At 31.8% G+C, this 26,330-nt stretch overlaps 1 protein-coding gene across 4 annotated transcripts in view; it reads left to right on the top strand.

Moving 5' to 3' along the window:
* The window catches only part of LOC149788485 (uncharacterized), a 75,294-nt gene extending 50,162 nt beyond the window's left edge, over window positions 1-25,132 (top strand). For 2 of the 4 annotated variants that reach the window (XM_089974474.1, XM_089974472.1), the window contains one exon: window positions 14,548-25,132. In XM_089974474.1, coding sequence (XP_089830600.1) covers window positions 14,548-14,679 — 132 coding nt within the window. In that variant the 3' untranslated portion in view covers window positions 14,680-25,132. Of the gene's footprint in view, window positions 1-4,221; window positions 4,360-11,810; window positions 11,851-14,547 lie in introns of all 4 variants that reach the window. The other 2 variants (XM_089974473.1, XM_089974476.1) reach the window with 2 other exon arrangements.
* The last annotated feature ends 1,198 nt before the right edge of the window (window positions 25,133-26,330 follow it).

Here is a 26,330-nt window from a genome sequence, read left to right as displayed (position 1 = left end):
GGTCATAATAATGAATAACCCAGATAAGTGGTATCCAGATAATCAATGTTTTACTGTATTTATAATACTTCATATTTTGCATTTTATCATACTTCATGCTATTTTTACTATCTTTTTCATGCCATGTTATATTTCATAATTTCTTACAAATAATATATATATATATATATATATATATATATATATATATATATATATATATATATATCATGTAAACAACATGCACATTTGAGCATATAGTTATATTTATCCAAGTGTGCACATTTACTGACATTTAAGCAAATGAATAAGCATATATATGGAGATTCAAGCTATTTATGGACATTTCATCCAGTGAGCTTACACATCTACATTTCAGCTAATGAATATACACACTTTGGACAATTTAAGTCAATGAATATACACATTTATGGACATTTAAGTCATTGAGGATACACATTTATAGACATTTAAGTCACTGAGCATACACTTTTATGGACATTTAAGTCACTGTGTATACACACTATTGACATTTATGTCATTAAGTATGCACATTTATAGGACATTTAAGTCATTGAGTATACACACACTAGACATTTAAGTCATTGAGTATACACATTTATGGACATTTAAGTCATTGAGTATACACATACTGGACATTTAAGTCATTGAGTATACACATTTATGGACATTTAAGTCATTGAGTATACACACTATGGACATTTAAGTCATTGAGTATACACACTATGGACATTTAAGTCATTGAGTATACACACTATGGACATTTAAGTCATTGAGTATACACACTATGGACATTTAAGTCATTGAGTATACACATTTATAGGACTTGAAGCCAACGAGTACTGGTATACACGTTTATAAATATATTAGGCTATAATTGCAGTGAGTTGAATTAATTTCATCTATATCAATTTTCCAAGTTTGTAAATAATGATATGAGATTACTCCTATGACCATATCTATACTGACCTTATAACAAATACCATTGTAATAATGAGCCTTTTTGGATACTGCCTTACAATGAAATATATATATATATAATCTTACTACAACTTTATGAAATGGAATCCTTGACCGTATCCATACTGACCTAATAACAGGAACCATGTTGTAATGAAGGGCTTTATTACAGGAACTGTGTTGTAATAACGGGCCTTATAACAGGATCTATGTTGTAATTATGGGCCTTATAACAGGAGCTGTGTTGTAATGAAAGACATTATAACAGAATCAGTGTTGTAATGAAGGATTTTGTAAAATGAACCATGTTGTAATGAAGGGCCTTATAAGAGGAACCATGTTGTAATGAAGGGCCTTATAAGAGGAACTGTGTTGTAATGAAGGGCCTTATAAGAGGAACTGTGTTGTAATGAAGGGCTTTATAACAGAATCTGTGTTGTAATGAAGGACATTATAACAGGAACCATGTTGTAATGAGGGGCCTTATAAGAGGAACCATGTTGTAATGAAGGGCCTTATAATAGGAACCATGTTGTAATAAAGGACTTTATTGTTAGGGCATACTGTATTTGTGCATATGAAAATTTATAGATTGCATTCACAGATGGACTACTGATCACTGGATCTTAAAATTCACGATTTCTAGCTACCTTAAAATCAATGAAAATTGGTAATGGCCAAAATGCAGTGAATTGATTTGAAAATTGGTAATGGCCAGAAAAGTAATGAATTAATAGTACATGCAGACACATTTATTGGCATTTTAGTCAATACTTGTATGTCCATTATTGTTATTGTAACTTTTAAATTAATTTTTTATCCTATTACTGAATTTAGGTTTGTATTGTTTATTACATTTCATTCACTCTGACAGAAAAGTCTGTATGAACCTTTCACCCATGCCATTGGTATTTTCCACTCATGCAACAGTATGTCTTGTCCCATGCCATTGGTATTTCCTACTCATACAACAGTATATCCTGTCTCATGCCATTGGTATTTACTACTCATACAACAGTATGTCTTTGCCCATGCCATTGGTATTTCCTTCTCATACAACAGTAAATCCTGTCCCATGCCATTGGTATTTCCCACTCATGCAACAGTATGTCTTGTCCCATGCCATTGGTATTTCCTACTCATACAATAGTATGTCTTGTCCCATGCCATTGGTCTTTCCTAATCATACAACAGTATGTCTTGTCCCATGCCATTGGTATTTCCTAATCGTACAACAGCATATCCTGTCCCATGCCATTGGTATTTCCCACTCATGCAACTGTATGTCTTGGCACACACCATTGGTACTTCCTACTCATACAACATTATATCCTGTTTCATGCCATGGGTATTTCCTACTCATACAACAGTATGTCTTTGCCCATGCCATTGGTATTTCCTACTCATACAACAGTATATCCTGTCCCATGCCATTGGTATTTCCTACTCATACAACAGTAAATCCTGTCCCATGCCATTGGTATTTCCCACTCATGCAACAGTATGTCTTGTCCCATGCCATTGGTATTTCCTACTCATACAACAGTATGTCTTGTCCCATGCCATTGGTACTTCCTACTCATACGACATTATATCCTGTTTCATGCCATTGGTATTTCATACTCATACAACAGTATGTCTTTGCCCATGCCATTGGTATTTCCTACTCATACAACAGTATATCCTGTCTCATGCCATTGGTATTTCCTACTCATACAACAGTATGTCTTGTCCCATGCCATTGGTATTTCCTACTCATACAATAGTATGTCTTTTCCCATGCCATTGGTATTTCCTACTCATATAACAGTATATCCTGTCCCATGCCATTTGTATTTCCTACTCATACAACAGCATGTCTTGTTGCTCACCATTGGTATTTCCTGCTCATACAACAACATGTCTTGTCACACACCATTGGTATTTCCTACTTATACAACAGTATATCTTGTCCCACACCATTGGTATTTCCTACTCATACAACAGTATATCCTGTCCCATGCCATTGGTATTTCCTACTCATACAACAGTATGTCTTATTGCACACCATTGGTATTTCCTACTCATACAGCAGTATATCCTGTCCCATGCCATTGGTATTTCCTACTCATACAACAGTATATCCTGTCCCATGCCATTGTTATTTCCTACTCATACAACAGTATATCCTGTCCCATGCCATTGGTATTTCCTACTCATACAACAGCATATCCTATCACACACCATTGGTATTTCCTACTCATACAACAGTATATCTTGTCACACACCATTGGTATTTCCTACTCATACAACAGTATATCCTGTCCCATGCCATTGGTATTTCCTACTCATACAACAGTATCTCTTGTCACATGCCATTGGTATTTCCTACTCATACAACAGTATACCCTGTCCCATGCCATTGGTATTTCCTACTCATACAACAGTATGTCTTGTCCCATGCCATTGGTATTTCCTACTCATACAACTGTATGTCTTGTCCCATGCCATTGGTATTTCCAATTCATACAACTGTATGTCTTGTTCCTTGCCATTGGTATTTCCTACTCGAACAATAGTATGTCTTGTCACAAACCATTTGTATTTCCTACTCATACAACAGTATATCTTGTCCCATGCCATTGGTATTTCCTATGCATACAACTGTATGTCTTGTCCCATGCCATTGGTATTTCCTACTTATACAACTGTATGTCTTGTTCTAAACCATTGGAATTTCCTACTCATACCACAGAGGCAAATCCACTGAAAGCTTTCTTCCTTCTCTGGTTTAGAAAGGAGAAACAATGAAGACAGAAGCTTTGATTTTTCATTATTGGAATTTCCTACTCATACCACAGAGGCAAATCCACTGAAAGCTTTCTTCCTTCTCTGGTTTAGAAAGGAGAAACAATGAAGACAGAAGCTTTGATTTTTCATTATTGGTCTGTATTTCATATGGTCCCATGTTTTATTATTGATCAGTTTATGTATTAGAAGAACTATTATTTTCATTGTGGTATTATTATCCTGACAAAATATATCGCAAATGAAAGGTAACACTGCTTCAGTCCTGAACATATTTTTGATGTACAAATTTATTAATAAGGTGGAGTAAACTATAGTATTTTTATTCTCTGTTTGCAACCCTGTGCCCACAAGTTTTTGAAATTTTTTATGATACTGAGTTGCAAGCATAATAGTTGATTTGCTTGTGTTACCAATTTTGTCAACTTTTGTTATCTAAATCGCGTTTGTTAACTGTTGTTGATGATTAAATAGGTTTTAAGCACCTGGTTGAAGACTGCTTCTAAAAAAGGGATACAGACTCATCTCCCTCCCCTCACAGCGGATCAGCGGGATATGGATTTTCCAGTCATGGTCGACTTTGATGATTCTGTGGAAAAATAAAAAAAATTAGTATGAAATTCATGCTACATCATTGGTTGTGGCAAGGGGAGGCAACTTTTGCATGTGTGTCAGTGCCAGTTTGTGAATTTGCACATTGCACATTTTATGAATTGTAAAGCTTGATTGCATGAAAGCATGTTAAAATTGCAACAAACAGGAATAACACATATAAACGGCATGGTTTATGATCTGCACTACTCAATATATTGAATGACTGCTTTAAAAATATTATTTGGGATTTTGTCCATGTCTAATCTGTAAAAAGGCATGGTTTATGATCTGCACTACCCAATATATTGAATGACTGCTTTAAAAATATTATTTGGGATTCTGTCCATGTCTAATCTGTAAAGTTGAAGAGACGGTACTCTAGCAGGCAGTCAAACACTCATTCACCATAGCCACCATTTGACTAATTAATTTTGTCAACATTTATCAAAATTATCATGCACAGAATAGAATATTTTGTGTATTGAGTCAAATGAAAATTATCTGGACTATGTGTTATGATGGTATTTTTTGTATTAGAAATGTTCCCTTAAGATAATTCCATTTTTTTTTAAAGGTGAAAATTGTAGATACTCATAACCTGTTTGTGCCCAAGAGAAGTCACTGTGTCTTTTGACTTCTTTTCCTTCAATGATTTAAGGAACAAAAATTAATGCAGCAAAGTTCTGATGAGATATACCTGTGACTATACATGTACATTAAAGTGGTACATGCTTTCTCTGAGCACAGGTAATTTTGTATTAAGAGTATCGTCCCACACAATTTGCTACAAGTGAGAAAATGTAATACACTAGGAATTAATTCTAATCAGTCGAGATGTGTATTCTTCAAGGGAAGTCATACCAATTTTGAAAGAAAATATTATAGTACCATATATATACTTTTACAAGGGAATTAAAACAAAGTGTGAAAGATAAAACATATAGTCACATATATGTGTATTCTGTCATGACAATTGATAAGAAGTGTGAAAGATAAAACATAGTCACACATATATAATGTGTATTTTATCAAGAGATTTGATACAAAGTTTGAATGTTATAGATCCATGTATATAATAAACTTTAGATTTGAAAATCACTTTTAACATTGCTTTCATCAGACTTATCAATTTTCATGACCCAAAGTGAAAGATCTAAAATAGTCTTGAATGGCACATAATGGGTTAATGTTACAAAATGGCCTGTGATGGCACAAAATAGGTTAATATTACAAAATGGCCTACGATGGCACACAATAGATTGATTTTACAAAATGGACCACAATGGCACAAAATGGGTTAATATTATAAAATGGCCTATGATGGCACAAAATGGGTTTATTTTGCAAAATGGCCTATCAGGGTACAAAATGGATTAATATTACAAAATGGCCTATCAAGGCACAAAATGGGTTAATATTACAAAATGGCCTACGATGGCACAAAATGGGTTAATTTTTTCAAAATGACCTATGATGGCACAAAATGGGTTAATATTACAAAATGGCCTATCAAGGTACAAAATGGGTTAATATTACAAAATGGCCTATCAAGGCACAAAATGGGTTAATATTACAAAATGGCCTACGATGGCACAAAATGGGTTAATTTTTTCAAAATGACCTATGATGGCACAAAATGGGTTTATATTACAAAATGGCCTATCAAGGCACAAATTGGGTTAATATTACAAAATGGACCACAATGGCACAAAATGGGTTAATTTTTTCAAAATGGTCTATGATGACACAGAATGGGTTAATATTACAAAATGGCCTACGATGGCACAAAATGGATTAATATTTTCAAAATGGCCTACAATGGCACAAAATGGGTTAATATTACAAAATGGCCTACGATGGCACAAAATGGGTTAATATTTTCAAAATGGCCTACAATGGCACACAATGGTTTAATATTACAAATGCCCTGTGATGGCACAAAATGGTTTAATATTACAAATGCCCTGTGATGGCACAAAATGGGTTAATATTTTCAAAATGGCCTACAATGGCACACAGTGGTTTAATATTACAAATGCCCTGTGATGGCACACAATGGTTTAATATTACAAATGCCCTGTGATGGCACAAAATGGGTTAATATTACAAATGCCCTGTGATGGCACAAAATGGCTCATTGTTGCAAACTATAGACACTTATTTAATAATTTTTTTTATATAAACAGGTTTCCTGTGATGCTTTTGCCAAAACTTTGGTGGTGCTGTAGAATCATATATGTTTAGTCACACTATATTTAATTGTTTAATATACTTATACAGTTAAAATATTTTATGGAATTTTTTTTTCTTGAACTTCTTAAACATACTAATGCAGTTAATTATAGACATTTATTTTCTTGCTTGTATTGCATCAAACTACATATATGATGGGAAAATAAATGACTAGCATTTTGGTTCCATTTTTCCCAGTTAGCAAAATGTAGAAAAATAGCTTTGAAACAAAATATGCATAGACAAGCTTAATCACAGACAGCTGATTGAATTGGGTCACAGTGGTTTTTTTCTGCCTCCTGCACAGATGCTAGAAAAAAATGGTATCAAGTATGGGGCTATGTTCTAATTTTGCTTAAAATGGTGCCAAGATATGTTGTTTAATTGATTATGAAGTTGAAATTCTCTTTAACCAGGCACATTTTGACCCAGAATATGGATGCCATTTTAAGGTGGGCAGGAAAGAGAGGATGAGTTTTATATATGAGTTGCAGTTATGAGAAACGTTCTTTTGTGCATAAAATTTGAACACATACAGAATATCATAAATATTAATAGAAATATCACCATTTGAACACATACAAAATATCATAAATATTAATAGAAATATCACCATTTGAAAAAATACAAAATATCATAAATATTAATAGAAATATCACCATTTGAACACATACAAAATATCATAAATATTAATAGAAATATCACCATTTGAACACATACAAAATATCATAAATATTAATAGAAATATCACAGTCTGAACACAAACAAAATATCATAAATAGTAATAGAAGTATAACAGTCTGAATACATTATACAAAAATATCATAAATATTCATAGAAGTATCACTGTTTGAATATATTATACAAAAATATCATAAATATTAATAGAAGTATCATGGTTTGAACACAAACAAAATATCATAAATATAAACAGAAATATCACAGTTTGAATACATTATACAAAAATATCATAAATATTATTAAAAATATCAGTTTGAATACATTATACAATAATATAAATATTAATAGATGTATCATAGTTTGAATACATTTTACAATAGTATCATAAATATTACTAGAACTATCACCATTTGAACACATACAAAATATAAATATTAATAGAAATATCGCAGTTTGAACACATACAAAATATCATAAATAGTAATAGAAGTATCACCATTTAAATACATTATACAAAAATATCATAAATATTCTTAGAAGTATCAGTTTCAATACATTATACAAAAATATCATAAATAATAATAGAAGTATCAGTTTGAACACATTATTATACAAAATTATCATAAATATTAATAGAAGTATCAATCTGAATACATTATTATACAAAAATATCATAAATATTAATAGAAGTATCACAGTTTGAATACATTATACAAAAATATCATAAATAATAATAGAAGTATCAGTTTGAATACATTATTATACAAAATTATCATAAATATTAATAGAAGTATCAATCTGAATACATTGTTATACAAAAATATCATAAATATTAATAGAAGTATCACAGTTTGAATACATTGTAAAAATATTATAAATAATAATACAGGTATCAGTTTGAATACATTATTATGCAAAATTATCATAAATATTAATATAAGTATCAGTTTGAATACATTATTATACAAAATTATCATAAATATTAGTAGAGGTATCAGTTTGAATAGATTATTATACAAAATTAACATAAATATTAATAGAAATATCAGTTTAAATACATTATTATACAAAATTATCATAAATATTAATAGAAGCATCAGTTTGAATACATTATTATACAAAATTATCATAAATATTAATAGAAGTATCAGTTTAAATACATTATACAAAATTATCATAAATATTAATAGAGGTGTCAGTTTGAACACATTATACAAAAATATCATAAATATTAATAGAAGTATCAGTTTGAATACATTATACAAAAACATCATGATGCTAGTAGTCCTTTATCAGCTTTCTATGATAACATCATATTGTCCAAATGTTTGTATTCTTGCATTGTGGCTTGTACCCTAAACTATTCAAATAAAGCCTACCCTGTAAATAATCCATCCAATTCCTACAGTGTTTTGCTGTCATAAGTAAGCTGTCCTATAAATAACCCATTTAATTCATTGAGTGTTTTGCTGTCATAAGTAAGCTGTCCTATAATTAACCCATTTAATTCATTGAGTGTTTTGCTGTCATAAGTATGCTGTCCTATAAGTAACTCATCCATATTCCTACTGCTTTGCTATAATAAGTAGGCTGTCCTATAAATAACCTATCCATTTCCTAGAGTGTTTTGCAGTCATAAGTAAGCTGTCCTATAAATAACCCATCCAATTCCTAGAGTGCTTTGCTATCATAAGGAAGTTGTCCTATAAATAATCAATCTACTTTTAGATTGTTTTGCTCTCAAAAGTCAGCTGTCCAATTCCAAATATTTTGTTCTGAAAAGTAAGCCATCCAATTCCTACATTGGTTTGCACAAAAGTAATCCATTTATAAAATAAGCCACCCATTCAAAGATTGTTTTATTCTCATCAATAAATCATTGCAAAAGTTGTCTTTGTTGGCATAAAACTGATTTTCAAAATTACATGTCAAAATGTTCTTGTCAAATTATGTAGCAGTTAACACAGAAATAACATATTCTGTCATTGTAAAATTTTGTATCAATCAATACAGAATTAACATGTTTAATGTTCATTTTTATATGCCCATATCTTAAATCAGGTGTTTTAAATGTTATGGCATTTTCTATCCATCCAATCATTGCTTTTCCTAAAACTTTGCCTGAGTTAATATTAAGACAAAATGGTTCATTGCATGCTTGGTGTGTTACATATCACAGTTACATCATCTATCTCAGGGTCAAGGTCATGCTAAAAGAGGATGTAATTCTGTGACATGTATCCTTGTATAACTTTGAACATGTAAAAATATTTAACATCAAACATTCGTATATGATTATATATATATATATATATATATATATATATATATATATATATATATATATATATATATATATATATATATGTATATGTATGTATCGTGAGGGTCACACCAAGCAGAAATGTAACTAAGACTTTTCTATCATGACTAGATAGTGTGTCACAGACCATAGTTATACATCAAAGTCATAACAAAGTAAAATATAACATGACAGACTTGAACAAAATGTTTTGAGTGATTTGCAAATAGAATAAGGAAGAAGTCTGTTGAATTGATGGTCATAAGGTCAGTGGTTTACGTCACATTTTAGTTCTTGACCATATGCCGTCACCACAAGTCACTGTGATTCAAGGCAAAATGGATTTTGTAAAAAAACAAAAATGGTTGTTTTAGAGTAAGATACTGGAGATCTGACAGGCACGGATTTCATTTTCTAGAGACATTTGGAATTACTGGTCCACATATATTTAGCAGCCTATCAGAAAAAGCCTTGCACTTCATGTTAGAGTTATCATTAGTAATGATGCTTCACCTGCCAATTTTCACTTTCAGCAGTATGAAAGCTGTAAATTGATTGGTGAATAAAAAGGTCACCAGAAATTTACCTCTTATCAATGTCCATTAGACCAATTAGTGATAAGTTCATCTTTATTTTAATCAGATTGGTTACTTGACCAAAACTTTTTCAATGGCTTGCACTTGAGTTAAGAAAGAAATGTATTGATTCTCTGGGTCTACAGGTCAAAGATCATGATCATTAAATAAGCAATGGCTACTACACAGTAAGGTTTTTTCAAGACTATGCACCAAATTTGAAAGTCATTGAGAAATTACAAACTCTTGAGTAAACCATGGCCTTCTAGTACCTACAGAGATGATTTCTAAACATGGTTTGTGTATATATTATGTACCATTCATGATATTTTTGGCAAGATGGTCCAGGCATATAATGTACCATGTGTGATATTGATGGCAAGATGGTTCATGTGCATAATGTACCATTTATGATACCTTTGACAAGATGGTTCAGTGTGTATAATGTACCATTTATGATACTTTTGGCAAGATGGTTCAAGGTGTATAATGTACCATTTATGATACTTTTGACAAGATGGTTCAAGGTGTATAATGTACCATTTATGGTACGTTTGGCAAGATGGTTCAAGGTGTATAATGTACCATTTATGATACTTTTGACAAGATGGTTCAAGGTGTATAATGTACCATTTATGATACTTTTGACAAGATGGTTCAAGGTGTATAATGTACCATTTATGGTACGTTTGGCAAGATGGTTCAAGGTGTATAATGTACCATTTATGATACTTTTGACAAGATGGTTCAAGGTGTATAATGTACCATTTATGATACTTTTGACAAGATGGTTCAAGGTGTATAATGTACCATTTATGATACTTTTGGCAAGATTGTTCAAGGTGTATAATGTACCATTTATGATACTCATGGCAAGATGGTTCAGGCATATAATGTACCATTTATGATACTTTTGACAAGATGGTTCAAGGTGTATAATGTACCATTTATGGTACGTTTGGCAAGATGGTTCAAGGTGTACAATGTACCATTTATGATACTTTTGGCAAGATGGTTCAGGTGTATAATGTACTATTAATTGTACTATTCTTGTTGAGTTTATCCTGAGACTTGAAACATGCTTAGAAGTTGTAATAGGACAATATGGTTTTCTATTTGCAATATTGGTTAAGATTCTTTTCATACACAATCAAATGATACTTGATGTGGAAAATTGCCTTATCTTGGTTTAAAAGCCTGCAATTTCAATAGAAATTGTGAATGTTCACATTTATGATCTTGTAATATATTCAAATTCTTACACTACATATCAAGAACATTTTCCCATTGTCTGCCAGTATTTGTACTTGAAAATCTGCCCCTGAGAATATGCCTCATCAGAAATTAAGCCACAGTAGAAAGTAAGCTGCCCTTGAAAGATAAACAAACCAAGCAAACATTAGTAATGAATGATGCAAGCTACAACTTTTACTTTATGGTTGTTAGAATATATATATATATATATATATATATATATATATATATATATATATATATATATATATATATATATATATATATATATATATATATATATATATATATATATATATATATATATTTGCATAATTTCTTCAGAAATATTAACTTTATTGAATGGAATTATTTACATATTTTCAACTTGTAATTACCATAACATTACTTATGTGCTAAAATACAATATTCCCATGTTTTGATAGATCAGACAACATATCAAATCAGCTTAAAGATGATAATGTGGTAAATTACAATAGATTTTTCAATAAACATTTTATGGTACTTGGTTTTAATAAAAGCTTCTCAACGTTATTGCAATAATTTGTGTGCTGATATTTAACATCTAATATGTATTGAATGGAATTATTACCATCATTAACTAGTGAACTTAAATTAGGGATTCCTGCTACATGTTGCAAATTTTCTGAAAATTTTAGACAGTAAGTCAAAAGATTTGAAAGTTTATATTTTTCTTAAATTCAGTAGCATTGTAGTGGGCCATTGGTATTAGTACTAAATAAACTCACAATATGGAGGTGTTTTGTTCATATTTAATTTGGATTCCCTTACTGTTGCTAGCTTTTGTTATTTGTTTAATTCTTTTCAGAGTCCCCAGGACAGATTAAAACTATCAGTGTCATCGAGTATTCTGACATGTTACTCAACAGAATTTCAGCAAATATGACTGAAAGCATCTAGCATTACTGCCTTTAAGTTTTTTGTTTTTTTTTACAAATGATGTTGATCAACCATCAAACATGGCTGACATTATTGAAAATGAATAAGATGACAAACTTAGCTTCTCAAAACACCTTATCAGAACTGAATTAGTTTGATAGAGGGAAATTTTGGTGTAAAGGCTATTGAGGTTTATGCAAATGATGTCAAGCTGCATCAAGTACAACGACCATGCCTAATAATAATAATGAAACAACCTTGTCTAATAATAATAATAATAATAATAATAATAATAATAATAATGATACAACCTTGCCTAATAATAATAATAATAATAATAATAATAATAATAATAATACTGATGATGATGATACAACCATGCCTAATAATAATAATAATAATAATAATAATAATAATAATAATACTGATGATGATGATACAACCATGCATAATAATAATAATAATAATAATAATAATAATAATAATAATAATGATACAACCATGCCTAATAATAATAATAATAATGATACAACCATGCCTAATAATAATAATGACACAACCTTGCCTAGTAATAATAAATATATCAATAAATGATCTTTTAAAACAATGGCCAAGAGAATTGGGCCAAATTTGATACAGTATACAGGCACTTAGACCTTTCAAAATTTTTAAGACTTCTAAAGAAAGAAAAAAAATTACTTGACCAGTTTGAAGTAAATATTCTAAGGGTCATGCAGCCAAATTACCTGACCACCTGCTCTAATATTTTTCTTCTGGTCAGTATCAGCCAATGAGCAGTTTCATAAGGTAAACTGAAGTTGTTAATGTTTAATTAATGTTCTATATGACTGCAATCCATATGCAAAACAATTAATTAATATTTTAGTACAGTCAACTCCGCTTATATGCATAGCCTCAGGACTGGACATAAGCTATGCATATAAGCAGAGTATGCATTTAAGCAGAATTCATGTATATTTACAATGAAAAATTAGACCATACTTTCACTATGCACTTAAGCGATCTTTGCATTTAAGTGGATCAGACTGTACAGTATATACAATACATGTCTAATGACTGTTTTTGTTTAGTTTACCAATGTTATTGTGTAATATTCTAGCAGTATTATATGGCCAGGATTGTGCTGTATAAGCCCTATAAATACATTCCTACTGTAGGAACTGTTTTTCATGATTGGTGGTTTGTGGTGATTTTTTGGAAGCTAACATTTTTTTTTATTATCATTTTTACATGTACTTAAGAGAGATTTTGTTTTATCAAGTATAGAACTGTGTACATAAATTGCTTGCAAATAAGATTACTGGTGACAGTATTTTGTCTTGGGCATGTTGGTGAGGGTAATAGTAGAATGCTGTTTTCCATCAGCTTGCATGAGTGCTTTGATAACATGTTTTTTGGTAGCTGGGTCACTTGGCAAATATACAATTAACACAATTCACACTGAAATTGATAATAGGATATTGGATAGAATCAACATCATTGCTGTGCAGTATAGTTAAAATACAGAAACTAACTGCTATTAAGAGGTTCTTTTTCTTCAAAATTCTTAATGATTTTGTGTCTATCATTCAGGTTATATTGTTTAATTGAAATATGCTCCTCAGTATTTTCATAAATTAAAGTATATATTTTGTCATGAGCTGGATTCTGTGTTATTTAATATATTTTTACATATGTAAAATGACAATATATATTTATAGAAGTATTATCAGTCTTTTATGAGAGCAGCACATTATGAAGAAAAAATAATCCATTGGTTACACATATGGTTTGTGATTTAGTGAGTTCATATTTTGGGCATTAAAAACATCCCATGTTTATGAAATCATGACTAAAGTTACAACAGTTTAGTTAACTCAGACTCCAGATTTGTATAAATGATGTAGTGAATCAGACTCCAGATTTGTATAAATGATGTAGTGAATCAGACTCCAGATTTTTATAAATGATGTAGTGAATCAGACTTAAGATTTTTATCAATTATCTCATAATGTCCTTTACAGAATTGTCATTTTTCAGTTTTATTTTATGTAGTCAAGGAAAATAATAACTTAGATAATTTCATTTTTGTAATTAATTATATGTCTCTGAACCTCACTTTTTAAATATTTTCTTTACTTCAGTAGAAATAATTGAAGTGTTTGATATTTGTCAATGTTCTGTTATGAAAATATTAGGCAGCCAAAATACCATTATATGAGGATTGTTTATTAGAATTCATTTTTATTTTTCCAATTACAGGTTGGATCTATGAATCCTCAAGGTGCAGAGCAGAGAGTAAATTCATACACTGTTACCAGGAATGTCTACTTACCACGTAAAATGTTCCCTGTAGAACAATATGCAGATGCTAATAAAACTTCCCAATGCTAGCTGATTCTCAAGGGCAGATCATCCAATCAAAACACTTTATACTTTGTCTTGTGTAGAAAACCTATCAGTATTAATTGTTGTTGTATTGCAGAAGAGGGCACACATCATGTCAAGGCCAGCCTCTGTATGATTTTAATTTGACCTTGCAGAAGAAGGCACACATCATGTCAAGGCCAACCTCTGTATGATTTTAATTTGACCTTGCAGAAGAGGGCACACATCATGTCAAGGCCAACCTCTGTATGATTTTAATTTGACCTTGCAGAAGATGGCACACATCATGTCAAGGCCAGCCTCTGTATGATTTTAATTAGACATTGCAGAAGATGGCACAGCATGTCAAAGCCAGCCTCTGTATGATTTTAATTTGACATTGCAGAAGAGGGCACACATCATGTCAAGGCCAGCCTCTGTATGATTTTAATTAGACATTGCAGAAGAGGGCACACAACATGTCAAGGCCATTCTCTGCATTATTTTAATTAGACCTTTATAAGGTTTATAATTGTATATGATGAAATTTTATCTGTAAGTGTCACAGTTTACAAATCCTGGATTTGCTTTAGGGGAGCATAGAAGGCTATGTATTTAGTTACTCAATTTTATAATTATTTACATGTTAGTTTAGTGGTTTAAGCACTGTCTTCTCTTTTTTAGTTTCATTATGTGTAACACTGGTCACTTTACAGTTTTAATGTGTTTATGTGTAACACATATCACTTTATAGTTTCTGTGTAAAACCAATAACTATACGGTTTTAATGTTTGCTTTTATGGCTTTCCACTTGCATGGGTTCGATTATATGTTGTTTGGATCTTTATACAAGTTTTGTACAATTTTTAGTGTAGTATTACATTGCCACAATTCAAATGAAACAGTAGAGTGACTAAAACAAATTTAAAGTGTATTATCTCATAAATTGACAATATTTTCATCTGATCCTTTGCCTGTGATACATTTCTGAAGATCATTTACTGGATCATTTTATGTAGTATTTGTCTTTATTTTATTGCATGTGATGCAGTCTTTAAGATATCAAATAACATGTAATGAAGTCTCTAAAATATCATATGATATGTAATGTAATCTTTAAGATATATGATATGTGATGCAGTCTTTAAGATACATGACATGTGATGTAGTCTTTAAGATATCATATGATACATGTAGTAATCTTTAAGATATCTTATGACAAGTGTAACAGTCTTTAAGATGTCATATGACATGTGATGCAGTCTTTCAGATATCATATGACATGTGTAGCGGTCTTTAAGATACATGACATGTGATGCAGTCTTTAAGATGTCATATGACATGTGTTGCAGTCTTTCAGATATCATATGACATGTATAGCAGTCTTTAAGATATTATATGACATGTAGCATCCTTTAAGGTATCATATGACATCTGTAGTGGTCTTTCAATTATTATATGACATGTGTAGCAGTCTTTAAGATATTATATGACATGTGTAGCAGTCTTTCAGATATTGTTTGACATGTGTAGCAGTCTTTAAGATATCATATGACATGTGTAGCAGTCCTTAAGATATATATGTTGCAGTTGTTAAGATATCATATGACATGTGATGCAGTCTTTCAGATATCATTTGACATGTGCAGCAGTCTTTAAGATATCACATGACATGTGTAGCAGTCTTTCAGATATCATATGACATGTGTAGCAGTCTTTAAGATATATATGTTGCAGTTGTTAAGATATGATATGACATGTGATGCAGTCTTTCAGATATTGTTTGACATGTGATGCATTTCATTTTACAACTTATACAGTCTTTAACACATTAACCCCTGGAGGTTTTTGTTGTTTTCCCCTGAAATTCGAGTAGGAAACACATTTTCAAAGCTATTTCTGAATAAATCCTAATAAATAAATTTCCAGGTGATTTTCCAATAACATAATGCCTAGTTGTATTAGAAACATTATTTTTCATTGGCTATTTGGCTCGTACTTAACAGACCCATTATTTTCATATTGAGACCACTTTTTATTCCAAATGCTCATCTCATCCTACTTTTTGCACAGGTTCATCTGTGTGTTTGCAGTTCATACCAGTCTGCCTTAGATCTTCGTCCAATAAGTCTAAAATTCGGACAAAAAATCGGTTTCCGACCATGGGTGAATTTTGGGTTTAACAAAATTGGGTCCAAAAATGAGGTTTTTCCCTCTGTATTTTGTAGTACGACTAGAACTTCCAGGTTATTTGGTATCATTATAGAGCTACATCTGTCTACCTTTCTATAATACCACCAACTTTAGTGTATCATACATGACTTTGATGCTACAGAGCTTGGCAGTAGGCTACTACCTCCTACCACATAAACTCGTCACCAGGGGTTAATGTGTTAAGATATCCTCTTACTTACAGTCTTAACATGTACATTTTATGCCATCCTTGTAATTGCCACAACAATGTAAGTGATGCTTGGTAGACTTGGGTGTTTCAACAAACTTAGTATCCCTGTCAAACAAGTGTTTCAACAAACTTAGTATCCATGTCAAACAAGTATTTCAACAAACTTAGCTAACATGTCAAACAATTATTTCAACCAACTTAGTATCCATGTCAAACAAGTATTTCAACCAACTTAATATCCATGTCAAACAAGTATTTCAGCAAACTATGTATCCATGTCAAACAAATATTTCAACAAACTTAGTATCCGTTAGACAAGTATTTAAACCAAAATTAGTATCCATGTCAAACAAGTATTTAAACCAAACTTAGTACGCATGTCAAACAAGTATTTGAATCAAACTTAGTATCCATTTCAAACAAGTTGCAGCAATAAATATTTGTGCTTGGTCATGCAATAAAACTGTAGGTAGACTAAAAATTTAGTAAGATGGACCATAAGGTATTTTCTATAGGGGTCTTTCCATAAGTGATGGACCATAGGGTATTTTCTATAGGGGTCCTTCCATAAGTCATGGATCATGGGTATTTTCTATAGAAGTCTTTACATAAGTGATGGACCATAGGGTATTTTCTATATAAGTCTTTCCATAAGTGATGGACCATAGGGTATTTTCTATAGGGTCTTTCCATAAGTGATGCACCATAGATATTTTCTATAGGGGTCTTTTTATAAGTGATGGACCAGAGGGTATTTTCTATGGGGGTCTTTCCATAAGTGATGGATCATGGGTATTTTCTATAGGAGTCTTTACATAAGTGATGGACCATAGGGTATTTTCTATAGGGGTCTTTCCATAAGTGATGGATCATGGGTATTTTCTATAGGAGTCTTTACATAAGTGATGGATCATGGATATTTTCTGCAGGATTCTTTACATAAGTGGGGTGACTCAATTATGTCCTGTCTATATGATGCTTGTTAAAAATGGAATAGCTTCTCCTATTGTTTTGCTTAATTGATATTGAAAACTGTTCTAAATTAATGCATTAAAATGTATAAGTGCCAGCATGGAAACTTTAGTTTGTCTTTTGTGGTACAAGATGTAAATACAGGTTATGCAGGGATGAGATTTTTTTGTCAGTTAACCGATTTCTATTTTTATAGTTGTTTTGGCCATTTGCAAGTTCGATATAATCAAGGGAGGAAAGAGGAGAGGGTGTAAAGAACCATAACATTGTACAATAGACCATCATTTTGACTGGTCTCTCAGTGATTGCTTTGGAGGTTTTTCATATTAATACAAGAACATAAAACATCTATTTATAAACAGAGTGCAGCTAGCACAAGGGATGCTATTCAAACTAATCAGTACTAATTTAACTATTTAGCTCAGAAAACATGATGGATATATTCTTTCCCATATGTTGATAGTTCTGATTCATGTTATGCAGTTTTTGTCATAGACAGCAATCTAGGTGTTGACAGTATTGTTAGAAACAAATCTCTTTCTTCTGACTGGTTGGTGTGGAAACTGACCAGTGAAACAAAGTAATGGCTTATGAAATTCTACCTAAAAGACTCTTTTAGTAAAGTTACTTTAATGAGAAAACCCTATCAACACTTAGCATTAAACTGACAAAGGATGGATTAAGAGTAAAGTTACTTGTACATGTCTAGAAATAGTTTGAAATAGAACTGACTTCTCTTTTGTGACCTTTGGTTATAAAAAGGCAAGACTAACTTGACTTTTTCTAATCAGTGTGTCATATAATGATCATATAAATTAGGTAAAAAGAATATATGCTTCCAATACCATTAAAAACTGTATAAAAATTCGTTTTGAGTTTCAAGCCAGTAGGAACTGGGCAACAGGTTTTTTAAAATATATTAGCGACATTTATGTTTGTTCAGCAGTACTTGGATTACCGGTATGTCAGATATCACTGGTGTGTAAATCAAAGATGTTTGAATCACTTTGGGACAAGCCAGATATGATCCAAAAATCATTTGAAGTTTGTGGTATTAACAATAACTTGAATGGATGTGAGGACAATATCATAAGAGATACTGAATGTGATGGCAGTGAGGAGGACGAATTTGATGGATTTGAGCCTGAGGAGGTTGAGTGGGCAATTAATAATATGGACAGATTGAAGGATTTAAATTAAATATATTAGCAGCATTCAAGTTTGTTCAGCAGTACTTGTCATTATGTCAGATATCACTGCTGTGAAAATAAATATGTTTGGTTTTGGAATTAGTATGTTTATCAATCACTCTGTACCATCACTATCTACCGGTATCTCTCTCTCTGTGAATTTATTTTTACATAATTACAGTGAATAGTTTATACTGTGCTCATCAATATTCATTTTGCCAAAATAAGTCGTGTAACGAGCACGAACGGCAAATAAACCTTGACATTTAATTTTAAAAAAACTTTGTTGAAGCATAAATTAGAACAGAAAAAGTTGAACTCGTTCTCATATACACAAATGATTAATTCTTACCTGAGCTCTTGTTCTTAGCAAATTTGCATCTGGAAGAAAAATTTAAACAAAAAACACTCAGAGTTTTTTTTATTATAAAGTTTCTTTACTAAAATTTATGTCTGAGTGCATTTTCAGACATGTAATTTTCAAATGATTTAAAGGGTATCCCACAACTTACAACTCGAAAAAAATGATGTGTCCCAGAACATACAGTGCATAAAGCAATTACTTTTAAAATAAATGTATGGTGTCCCAACAAATGCGGTGTCCCAACTTATACGGTATGCTGCATCGATAAGAAACACACAGTATATGTTGTATCCATAGGAAACACAAAGTTAATGTTGCATCATTAAGAAACACAGTTATTATTCCATCAATGTTCCATGTCTTTCTAACATGACCTTAGGTCATTTAAATGTAGGAAAATGAGTTGTCATTTTTCAAAGGTAGAACTCTAAGCAGACTTGTTTTGAAAAGTTGAACATTAATACAGCTTTTATTAGGTCACACATAGTTGGTGAAATCATCTTCCCTTGTGTTTCTAAACAGTTTTATTTAAACTTTACATAGAGATAATCAACAAGAAAGAATAAAAGTCCCATTGGTTGCCATTAGCAGATTTAACTAAAATGAGATGAAATGTCCCATTGGTTGCCTTTGAGAAATTTAATTGAAATGAGAATAAAATCCTCATAGGTTGCCTTTACAAAGTCCCATTCATTACCATTAGCAGAGTTAAGAATGAAAAGAACTTGTCTCCCCTTTTTATTGTATACTCAAGTATCAAATTCATACTCCAGGCTATGATGTACCCAACTCATAGTTATAATACTTTAGTACTTGTTCTAGCACCAATCAAACTCCTTGTATTTTTCAAAAATTGGTTCTGTGATGACATGATTTGAAAAAGGAGAAAACATGATACCTTAGGAATTGAAGAAAATTATTTCCAGTTGTTATTTTTTGATGGCTAGAATGCCTTACATACTGTGTCAGGTTGTATATTTCCAAACACTGTACTCAGAACATCCCTTGCTTTCATTCAATTGTCCCATGCCTCCCAAGATGGCACCCTGTTTACATTGAAAAGATGGCATTTTAACAGTAGTGAACATTCAAATGCCCCCTACCTCCTTTGATGGCACCCTGATTACAATGCAAAGATGGCATTTTAAAAGTAATAAACTCTCATGCATGACAAAATCAAAACAGTAAACTAGTGAAAATTCACTAGAATTATACCACTCAAGACTGGGATCCCAATAAGGTCTATCAGTCAGGAGTCCCAACAAGGCCAATCAGACAGGAGTCCCAATAAGGTCAATCAATCAGGAGTCCCAATAAGGTAAATCAGGAATGCCAATGAGGCCAATCACACAGGAGACCCAATAAGGTGAATCAGTCAGGAGTCCCAATAAGGCCAATCAGAAAGGAGTCCCAAAAAGGCATATCAGCTACATATTAAATTTTGTGGGTTTTTTAGCAGTATAAGACAGCAAAACTTGTTGGTCTCCAAAGTACCTCATCAGCCTTACTGTACATGTTTGCAATGAGAAGGCCTCACATGAGTGGGTAGCCAATTGTGAGAGGGGAAATGTTGTATACAAATATGTAATTTTTTCAGTTGGGGCATTGCAAATATGTGTCATATTAACAAGAAAAATTATCTGTAATTTGTATTAATGCTTTCACCATCGATAGTTCCCTGTGCATTTTTAATAGAATTTCTTTTATCTTTGTTTTAGATTTGATCTTAGTTCAAATAAATTGACATTATCAAAGAGAATCATTAAGGGATATTATTAGAATAATTAGGGCCCTGCTTGATGAATTCAGCACAGCTAACTTGATCACATTGTGCTGCCATCTGTCTGTCCTCTAGAAAGAATTATGCTTCCAAAAGATAGCAGTTTATGGCCCCTGACTGCCTTTCCATTTGACAGTTAAATTTTCTCAAGGATTATTAAACTTCATTTAGATTTAGCATTGAACTTAGTACTTATGATACATTCAGTGAGTTCAGTTTCTAGCATTTCATGTCATCATTTACAGGAGTTATGCCTCCTGATTGCCCAGTTTCCTTATTTTAATTTCTGCAGTATAATTTTAATAGTGTATGTTGGATTTCAACCAAAGTTTGTTATTGGGCTTTACCTTTCTGAGACCTTGATTGATTTACAACATTCTGCAGCATCATTTACAGGATTTATGTCTCCTATTCTCCAATCCTCCTAATTTAGTTTCTGCAGAAATAACAAATCAAGGCTGTTTTGGTATTTGGATTGTTATCGATGAGACCTTAAAGGACTTTGATTTCCAAGATTTCCAGGACAACAAATACAAGAATTATGCCATTATGATTGTCCGTCTTTCTGGCTTTGGCTTACATGGCTACTTTACTAACATTTCTTGGATGTCAACAAAATTAATATGCAGCTGTATAACAGTGTGACCTTTAATGAGTGAGATTTCCAGCATTCCACAACATCATTTATAGTAGGTATGCCTGCTTATTGCCTGTCCATCTGACTTTGATTTGTGCCTCACAGCTTTACTAAGGCTTCTTTAATTTCAGCCAAACCTGCTAGATTTCCAGCAGCATTTCATAACATCATTTATAGAGTTATACTCCCTGATGGTCTGGCATTCCATGACAGTTTTTATAGAGTTATACTCCCTGATGGCATGTCATTCAATGACAGCATTTATAGAGTTGTACCCCCTGATGGCCTATTATTTCATAACAACATTTATAGAGTTATACCCCCTTATGGCCTATCATTTCATGACAGCAGTTATAGAGTTGTCCTCCCTGATGACCTGTCTTTCCATGACAGTATTTATAGAGTTGTATTCCCTGAAGGCCTGTCATTCAATGACAACATTTATAGAGTTATACTCCCTGATGGGCTGTAATTCAATGACAGCATTTATTGAGTTGTATTCCCTGAAGGCCTGTCATTCAGTGACAGCATTTATAGTCATACTCCCTGATGGCCTGTCATTCAATGACAGTATTTACAGAGTTGTATTCCCTGAAGGCCTGTCATTCACTGACAACATTTATTGAGTTATGCTCCCTGATGGCCTGTTATTCCATGACATTATTTAGAGTTATACTTCCTGATGGCCTGTCATTCAATGACAGCATTTATAGTCTTTAGTTATTTTTACTTCCAGCATTTTCTGCCATTTCTAGCCTATCATGTGCTGAAAAATGGCATTAAACCTAAAACAACAATTGCAACAACAATTTACAGCATTTCACATTATCATTTGGAGGAGTTATGGACCCTGATTGTCCCCATTTAGTTTCCACAGCATACTTTACAAAGAAATGTTGGATTTCAATTAAATTCATTAAGCATTTTTATACTGATGAAATATTAAATGACTTATAGCAGAATATCATTTGACAGAGTTCTATTCCCTGATTGCCCATTCTTCTAACTTTGGTTGCCCAAAGAGTTATATTCCCTGATTGCATATTCTTCTAACTTTGGTTGCCTAAAGATTTATATTCCCCGATTGTCCATTCCTCTAACATTGGTTGCCCAAAGAGTTATATTCCCTGATTGCCCATTCTTCTAACTTTGGTTGCCCAACACAAGTTCCATTGCTTATGGCCTGCAAAACATATAGCAAGTTAAGGACTTTGCATTTGTAGTAGTTCTAGGTTTTTTCTTTATGGGTTGGAAAATAAAAGTTAAGAGCTGTAATGTAAAAGATCAAACTATCTGCCTTTAATTTACCACTTTTTTTTAAATGTGTGGATTTTGTTCAGGACTTTATATAGATCCAAATCAAGTAGTGAATATCATAAGAACACTGTCCCAAGATACCCCTGCACTCAGTTGTAATTTTTAATTGAAATAACCTATAGTTTATTTGGTATTCATTGAAATGAAACACAATCCATCAAATTAGATAAAGACGACCAAATTTTGTGACCATAATTGCCAGAGATTCAGCACATATCAACCTTTAAGAGTCAACAAGTATAGGATATCAGCTAATAAAAAAATAGCTTTTATGGGTTTCTTAATTCTTCAGGATTTTAAATTCCATCTAGAATATTCCCTCAATATAGAATAGACATATCCAAAAAGGAGCAGTACATTTCCCTTGCATATCCCTTGTAGCAGATTTAAATGTACTCAGGTATCTGATTGGGCAGGTTCTGCTGTAAATCATATTTTTGTTGGAATGTTTCATGTATGAACAAATGATCTGTAATAACCTAGTTATCCACTGACTTATTTAAAATGTGACATGACTGATGTATATCCTTGATATCATATATCAGTCCTTGATATCATATTCCAATCCTTGATATGATATTCCAATCTTTGACATTAGAATACATTCCTTGATATCTTACTCCATTCCTTGATATCATATTCCATTTCTTGATATAATATATTCTTTGATATCGTACTCCAAAACATGTTTTTTTTTTAATTTGTATCCTGTGATTGTAATTTTGCTAGTTTACCAGAATGAAAAAATGGGGAGAAAAAAATGCTAAATATATACCTCAGAGCAATTTATTGAGCCAAAAGATTCACTTTCCTTTCTTTTCTCATGTTATTCTCCAGAAAAATAAATCTATATTTAAAGTTATTTAATGACATTGCAATATTTACAGTATTCATACTATGTACTTAGCATTAATGTCTCTCATTACATTTGGCTCTCCTTTTTTCTATTTCCTTGTTGATAACCTATACCAATGTGTAAACAGCATTGATTTAAATCTGTCCTAAAATTATATCATATTTGCTAAGCCACCACAGTATATCTACTGAATCATTGATCACAGTATGTATCAGTAAGTCTTTTGATACATTAGCCAATATAGTATGTATCAGTAGGTATATTGATACATCAGCCAATACAGTATGTATCAGTTGGTCTATTGATACATTAGCCAATACAGTATGTATAAGTAGGTATATTGATACATCAGTCATCATATTATGTATCAGCTGATCTACTTATTGTTTGGTCATCACATTATGTATTAGTTGATCTATTGATACATTGGTCATCACATTATGTATCAGTGGATATATGGATACATTGATCATCAGATTATATATATATATATATATATATATATATATATATATATATATATATATATATATATATATATATATATATATATATATATATATATATATATATATATATATATATATATATATACATTGATACATTGGCCATGACAGTGGATCAGACTACTCTGCTTGTACATGTATAGTCTGTACATGTATAGTTTGTATATGTATAAATTGTAGATGTGTATAGGTGATTTAGAACTATATACTTTTTTACTACATATAGTGCTCTACATCCATATACTGTATAGTGTTTTATTTTATACAAAAATAGTTATCTATGCAGTTAGGCCAGCACTTACATTTTGAATGATACTTTTGTGTATACCTTGTACTATTGATAAGATCTGCAGATTTTCTGCATAAAACACGTTATTTTGAATCAAACTTTTTTGCAAAATCTGTGTGATAAATATTGGTATAAAACATTTTTATATTAAACCTTTGCTTAGAACCAACATTTTGTTCTTGATCCCATTACACTTAAACACACAAATAGCAATACATGCATCTGTCTGTCTGTCTGTCTGTCTCTGTCTGACTGCATATCCCATTCATAGACCGTTTTGGCAATGACTGTTAAAAGTAGTTTATAATTTATGATTTGTTAAACTTTTCTTTCTTCTCTTATAGTTTAAATGTAGATCTAGGGCTATTGTAGTACATCATGGATTCTGGTACAGTTTTAATAAAGATCTAGGGCTATTGTAGTGCATCATGGATTCTGGTACAGTTATAATGAAGATCTAGAGCAATTGTAGTACATCATGGATTCTGATACAGTTTTAACGAAGATCTAGGGCTATTGTTGTACATCATGGATTCTGGTACAGTTTTAATGAAGATCTAGGGCTATTGTAGTACATCATGGATTCTGGTACAGTTTTAATGTAGATCTAGGGCTATTGTAGTACATCATGGATTCTGGTACAGTTTTAACGAAGATCTAGGGCTATTGTAGTACATCATGGATTCTGGTACAGTTTTAATGTAGATCTAGGGCTATTGTAGTACATCATGGATTCTGGTACAGTTTTAATGTAGATCTAGGGCTATTGTAGTACATCATGGATTCTGGTACAGTTTTAATGTAGATCTAGGGCTATTGTAGTACATCATGGATTCTGGTACAGTTTTAATGTAGATCTAGGGCTATTGTAGTACATCATGGATTCTGGTACAGTTTTAATGAAGATCTAGGGCTATTGTAGTACATAATGGATTCTGGTACAGTTTTAATGAAGATCTAGGGCTACAGTGCATCTTAGATTCAAGGTCTGTGGGGCATAATGAATTCTGGTACAGCTGAAATGTAGATATGGGGATTGAGTGCACCTTAGATTTATGGTGTGTGATGCAGAATGGATTCTGGTACAGTTAAAATGTAGATCTAGGTCTATGTTGTTTAATGGATTGTGGTACACTTAGAATGCAGATCAAGGTATATCATGTGTAATGGATTATGGTACAGTCAAAATGAAATCTAGGTCTATGGTGTATAATTGATTATAGTACAGTCAAAATGTAGATCTATGTCTATGGTGTGTAATGCATTCTGGTACACATAAAATGCAGATGAAAGTATATGATGTGTAATGGATTCTGGTAGAGTCAAAATGTAGATCTAGATCTATGGTGTGTAATGGATTCTG

This window comes from Sinohyriopsis cumingii, chromosome 11 (assembly GCF_028554795.1).
Source record: "Sinohyriopsis cumingii isolate HCF-2022 chromosome 11, ASM2855479v2, whole genome shotgun sequence".
In the NCBI taxonomy this organism is placed as follows: domain Eukaryota; kingdom Metazoa; phylum Mollusca; class Bivalvia; order Unionida; family Unionidae; genus Sinohyriopsis; species Sinohyriopsis cumingii.
Note: the sequence above shows the minus strand (reverse complement) of the source record. Positions and strands in the feature narration are given on the sequence as shown.